General features: G+C 39.3%; 1 protein-coding gene across 1 annotated transcript; it reads right to left on the bottom strand.

Annotated features, from left to right (window-relative positions):
* Positions 1-3,024: 3,024 nt before the first annotated feature.
* Positions 3,025-3,300, bottom strand: LOC118755607 (lucifensin-like). Its single transcript, XM_036490433.1, has one exon. The coding sequence runs from the start codon at positions 3,239-3,241 to the stop codon at positions 3,035-3,037; it is 207 nt and encodes a 68-aa protein (XP_036346326.1). The 5' UTR covers positions 3,242-3,300; the 3' UTR covers positions 3,025-3,034.
* Between the last annotated feature and the right edge of the window lie 2,734 nt (positions 3,301-6,034).

Genomic DNA, 6,034 nt, shown 5'->3' with positions numbered 1-6,034 from the left:
CATATGTACAGCGTGGCGACGAATTACTGCTACCCAGGTTTTTTTTTTAGAAATAAAAGGGTCCTTTATATATTTTGCGAAAAAAAGTATTTTATTGTTAATTACCCACATTTGACGGTGAGCCATGTCCACAGCACAGGTGGAGAAGGACTTGACCGGACTTGAAGAGAAACGACTGGTGGGATTTATTGGATTCGACCAAAATCGCTTAGGCTGTTACAGCGCCTGTCAAGAACACGAATATTACCTTTTTCGACCAGTAAAATCAATTATCTCAATGTCTACGCGACTGAAACAAACCCCAACTACTATGAAATTAGTTGCAATCCCATACGAGTCCGGACTAGTCAGAATTAGTCAGATTTTACAGGAAATTGATCCCGTACTCGGTTCTCTGACTATTGAGAGAACAAAAAAGAGCGCAAATAAGGTTCTCTCTCTGTCAGAAGCTGCCAGTTTTAGTCCGAAGGTTGTGTATTGTAAACAAAAGAAAAGTGCACTCTGCCAATGCACGTTGAAAAGTTAATTACTTGTTTAAGTGGATTCTTAAGAATTTGAAAGTATTTAAAGTAAAGCAAAAATTTACAATCAAAATGTGGAGGTTATGTTGAAGTTGTCAGAAGTCACCATTTTTTTTACCAGAAAGCGATCCCATACATATGTATTCTTAAATGAGGGAATCAACCAATCGACAAAAAAATTAAAAATTAAAAGGTGTTCGCACAAGGAGATTTTGCGTTTAACTTTTGCTTTCAACTCACGCAGGGTTGCACGAAAAAAAGTTGAATGGCTAAATGTTGGCTGGCGACCAACTTTGTTGAAAGCGATTAGTTGAAAGGCCGTTCAACCAAAAGTAGAATGCAAAGTTGAACAATGCAAACGCCTTTTTATGGCGAATATTTTGATATTTTTTTATATTTTGATATTTTTAGCGATTCAATTTTTTTTCGCGCAACCCTGCGTGAGTTGAACGCCTGAAAAATTGCCTCGTGCGTAAGCCCTATTAGAGTTAAGTATATAAAAAGAATGTATGTGCAATATACTACACTCTTCCGCTATCTTACAGACTGAGTTCAAGTGTTCACTTTCAATCGTTGAAAAAACTAAACACTACAAGATAAACAGTATCCACTTCAAATTTATTTTAATAGTTATTGAAAGAAGATAGAAATGCGATCCTAACTATTCACTTTAATGTACTTGTACATACATACATATATATTTACACAATGAAAGTTATGCACTTCTGTACGCAGTCTAAGTAAGTTTAAATTTTTTTTCGTTACTGCAAAAATTATCTACTTTTCATGCGCTTCAGAATATAAAACAAAAGGATCAGCAAATCAAAGCGATGGATACCTCGCAAATCGTTCGATAAAAAATTTTATGTAAAATATGAGCCATTGAAGAAATTATTTTTATAGGAAAGCTGTTTTTTTAAAGTCACAACAGGCTTAAAGGAACAAAATCTAATAGGCCTCATACACGGTGCGTCTGACTCGCGAGTCAGTTGTGTACGTGTAGACTCGCCTTCGACTACACACAGTTTCATCATTCAGAGTCATGCCAAGAGTCATGTCGGTGTAACAAACACATATTTATTTTCACAAACACGACTCGCGAGTCAGACGCATGGTGTGTGCCGCCTATAAAAGAAAATGTAATGAGGATGCGCTCAAAATGGATTTAAATAAATTATCAACATTTTTCTGACCCCGCATTGCAGTACATATACCACCATTACTTTATGAGAGCATACAAATTCCGACTTCACTTTTTCACATGCATTTTTGGACCACCCTATTGTACATACAGTGGCGGTCAAAAATGGATGAATGGTGCTTCGGGTTTAATATTCACAATGTTCTTCAAGCTAAAACTTGTTTGATATTTTTTTATAAAAATATGGTTCATTTTGTGCAGAACTTAGAATAATTCCACAAATTTTTATCTAGACTTCCAGCTTTTTAACCAGAATTTTTAGAAATTTTTAAGGTTAAGTTTTGAGCGGCTAAAACATCGCATTGATTTTTTTTTTTTTGTTGACGGCGATTTGCACTTTTTTCTATATAAACATAAATTTCTTGTGGAACAATATGCGCAAGACCGTTTGCGAAAAAATAAAAAAAGTCAACGGCAGTTTTACTAAATTTCGCTATTTATATGAAAAAAAAACTAAAAAGCCGTCAGCAAAAAAAAATTAATAAAATTAATGCGATTTTATAGCCGCTCAAAACTTGCACTCATTTTGTTAGAATTTTATAAGCTTGTTAACTGCATACCCAAAAAATTTCTAAAAATTCTGGTTAAAAAGCTCGAAATTCAGATAAAAATTTTTGGAATTTTTCTAAGTTCTGTATAAAGTTTGAAAGTGTGATTTATATAGGTTTCGTTAAAGCATGAACCATATTTTGAAGTCGACAAATAGATGGCGAGTGTCGATCATCTTCTCGCGAGTATTTTCCAAGACTTGCCGACTGGTCTATGGTGGTTTAAAGTCACACTGATGAGGCCCGATCAATTCGTTGATGGTGGAGTTCAGCGTTTCATACAATACTCTGGATTGGGCAGAGCATACTTAAATTCTAACCGTCAGCCCCCCGCCGATTTGTTGTATTTCAGCCGCGAACTTGCTATTCATACTTCGTAATAATCGGGTGGCGGTACATCAACTCCGTCGTCTTCGACTGGGGGCTAGAGTTCATCATCTCCGCTGGTTTCAGCGTTGTTAATCAATGATATTATTTACAACCTTATAATTTGCCCAAAGAATTATATCTATTCAAATATTAGTGGATTTTGAGATTATTGATAAAACATTACAGTGAACCTTGTAATTGTATCAGCTTTTAATCTAACTAAAAGTAAACCAATAATTTTTGCCTGGTATTCTTCAAAACATTTTATTCGTTGAAAGTTCAGTGATATTGTATCTACTACATATGTATGTATGTACATATATTTGGAATATTAAAACTTAGTTAAAATTTTCCTCAATATTTTTTTTTTCAACACATCCGGCGCTCAACTGTATTTAATCGCGGCATACGCAGATACACCTTCCGTTGCAGTAGCCACCGCGGTGTCCCAACAGAATACAATGAGCAGCGCATAAAGTCTTGGACCAACCAGTGGCATCCATCAAATCACAGGTAGCGAGTTGGCTGCGGCTTTGCAGTTTAGGTTTCTCTTCGGGTATGGAAACGTGACTTTGAACGCTGGATTCTCCAGAAATTTTCATATTGCTGAAGGCTTCTACCACTGCCTTAAGCAACTCCTCTGCAACTGACTCGGGAATTTCAATGTGCGCACTGGATTGCATGGTTGCATCGATGGTGATGTCCTCGTTGCCCTCAGGATGAGCTACAGCTCCGCGCAGCATTAAGATGCTACAGAGCACAACAAAAATGATTCCGGTAGTTTTCATGGTTTTGGATTTTCACTTGATGTAGGCGCAAGTAAAACTGATAATTTGACCAGCGGTTCGCGACTTTTTAAACAAAATTGAGGGATGTAGAGAAAGTGGCAACGTTCTTCTTCGGGAAATGGCTAACCATATGACAACTTCAAGTGTTAGATACTTCATCGCAGAGTGTAAATAAGAAGTGCTTCAAAGATACATAAGAGTATGCACTAAATAAATATTTACTGCATATACATATACTTGTGTTTAAGATAGGCGCCGATTTTGACTAAAAATTAAGTGGGGGTACTTCAATTTTTTTTCTATTATTTTCAAATCCATGTAAAAGGTTAGGTTTTTAAGGGTTTGTTTTTGACACATTGTCGACGGTAGTTTGATTTTAGATGATTCTATAGAATGACTTCCTGCCGTTGGTGATACGCTCCTTGTGATCGTGCGGAATGCGAAGCATCCTACGGGGGCTGGACATAACTATTGGAGAGTCATTCGACTTCCTTGGCAAATCTTCCTTTGGCGCAAGTGGTTTTCTTATTTAAACCGCAGCGTATATAATTGAAAAGAAGTAATTTTTAAGCAAACAACAAAACCGACTTCAATTCTCATCCAAAGATTTAAGATTATCGTTAGTTTATTCATGATCCGATTATCGGATTTTAGTATTTATTAGTATAGGACCCCTGTGGGGTAACACCTTTCCTTTAAAAAAAGAATTATATATAATGAGTTTCGCCCGATAAAAATTCGCTCGATAATTTCTTATCCGTCCATAGTAAATATTGTACATGGAAACCAAAGAGAATAGTGAACCGATTCGGAGAAAATGAAACTAATAAGGCTGAATATGAAAAAGTAGGTTAGGTTATCTCGCCTGCCCTCATCCCTCAGGAAAAGGGTACACTTAGGCCACCATGGGCCCGTTGTGATGCCATATTAAAGACTCCAAATGTCCCTCCTCTCACCTTAGAAATGGAACCACTTCGTAGCTCTGATGAAGCGCACGAAGTCATAAATACTGGCTGAATCCAGTTCAGCCAGACATTCAAAAGAATAATGGAGGACCGAGCGTCGACGAGCCCTCGCCACGCTTTCGATTTCATCCTCATCACGGCAGCCATGACAGTAGTCGTTTGACTGCAAACTCATTCTAGCATCGTGGGTTCCCATCAGGCAATGCCCGGTGAGAACTCCAATAACATGTCGGAGCAGTCGCCGCTCCAAACGGAGGAGAGGGCGAGATCTACGCTTGTCCAGCCTAGGCGAGATATGTCTTTCTATCCTGCAAGTAGGCTCCGCAGACCATCTTATATTTTCCCGTTCGATAAAGTTGTTCTCCAGCCAGAGTTTGCATGAAGATAGCGGATAGCTTCCATTGCTAGTTCATCTGCAACACTATTTCCTGGTATGTCTTTGTGGCCTGGCGCCCATACAACATTAGTGATATAACATCTTGCCAGTTCATTATGAGCCCGTCTTGTTCCGATTTGTCACAATTAAGTGCTCCAATAGCTTCTTGGCTATCAGAAAAGATTGTCACTGCCTTCAGATTAATAAGATAGTCGATCAGTCACCTTACAGCTTCCTTTATTGCTGTTAGTTCAGCTTGAAAAGCGCTATAGAGATCTGGCAGCCGAAAACTATGGCTAAGTGAGAGTTCGTGCGAGTTCACCCCACTTCATACCTTCAGATCCAAATCTGAGCCATCAGTGTAGATGGCTGCTGAGTCATAATACGAGATCAGGGCCGAATCCTTTACCCATTCTTCCCTTGAGGGGATCCTTGTCTGGAAGTGATTCTTTAGTCCAGTAGGCGAGACTGTGTGGTCTAGGTGTCTGAAGTCTACTGGAAGATTTTCCACAATTCTATAGTGTCCAAACCTTTCCACTCCATTTGATTAGCGCATTTAATCTAATAGCATTACGGCTTGCCTGTAGTTTACCATATAAGTCCACAGGTAGAAAGTGAAGCAAGGTATGTGGGGCTTTATTCGGCGTTGATGGTAAAACTCCCGTGATCATTATGCTCCCCACCCTTTGAACCGTTGCTAATTTGTTTCTTATTGTAGATTTATCTACGGCCGGCCACCAAACCGTGATACCGTAGAACAATGTAAAGCTTCAGTCCCCATTTTTCCCTATCGCTAATTTACAGGCGCGCATGGCTGTTATAGCTTTCTTGCAACGCTCTCCTATATTGCGCTGCCAAGTTAACTTTCGGCCAATAGCAATATAGCGCCCAGATATCTAACTTCCTCCGAAAAAGTCAACGCGATGCCGTTCAAGGAAGCCGGACAGCTTTCGCTTTCTTTGAAAAGAGAACCACGGCCGTTTTTGCTGGATTGACACTAAGGCCTGCTTCTTTGGACCAGGTGTCCACGACTGACTCCTTCAGTATCAACTACCGTCAGGGCAAGATCATCCACGTCAGCAATGACTTGGCAATCCGTACTCTGCAACCGTGACAGTAAAGGTAGATCCACCGGTAGATCCCAAAGGAGTGGCGAGAGAACACAGCCTTGTGGAGTGCCGTGGCTTGCCTATCTTGGTATGGATACCTCCCCCATCTCCGAATATATAACTCTACTGCCTAAGAGGCGGTGAACAAACTTGACCA

This window comes from Rhagoletis pomonella, unplaced genomic scaffold (genome assembly GCF_013731165.1).
Source record: "Rhagoletis pomonella isolate Grant_MI unplaced genomic scaffold, Rhpom_1.0 Rhpom_scaffold_06795, whole genome shotgun sequence".
Lineage (NCBI taxonomy): Eukaryota > Metazoa > Arthropoda > Insecta > Diptera > Tephritidae > Rhagoletis > Rhagoletis pomonella.
This window is presented reverse-complemented; position numbering and strand designations above follow the sequence as displayed.

Bases quoted from the DNA above. Each gene is read 5' to 3' on its own strand.
- LOC118755607 (XM_036490433.1), bottom strand. From the start codon at position 3,241: ATGAAAATTTCTGGAGAATCCAGCGTTCAAAGTCACGTTTCCATACCC.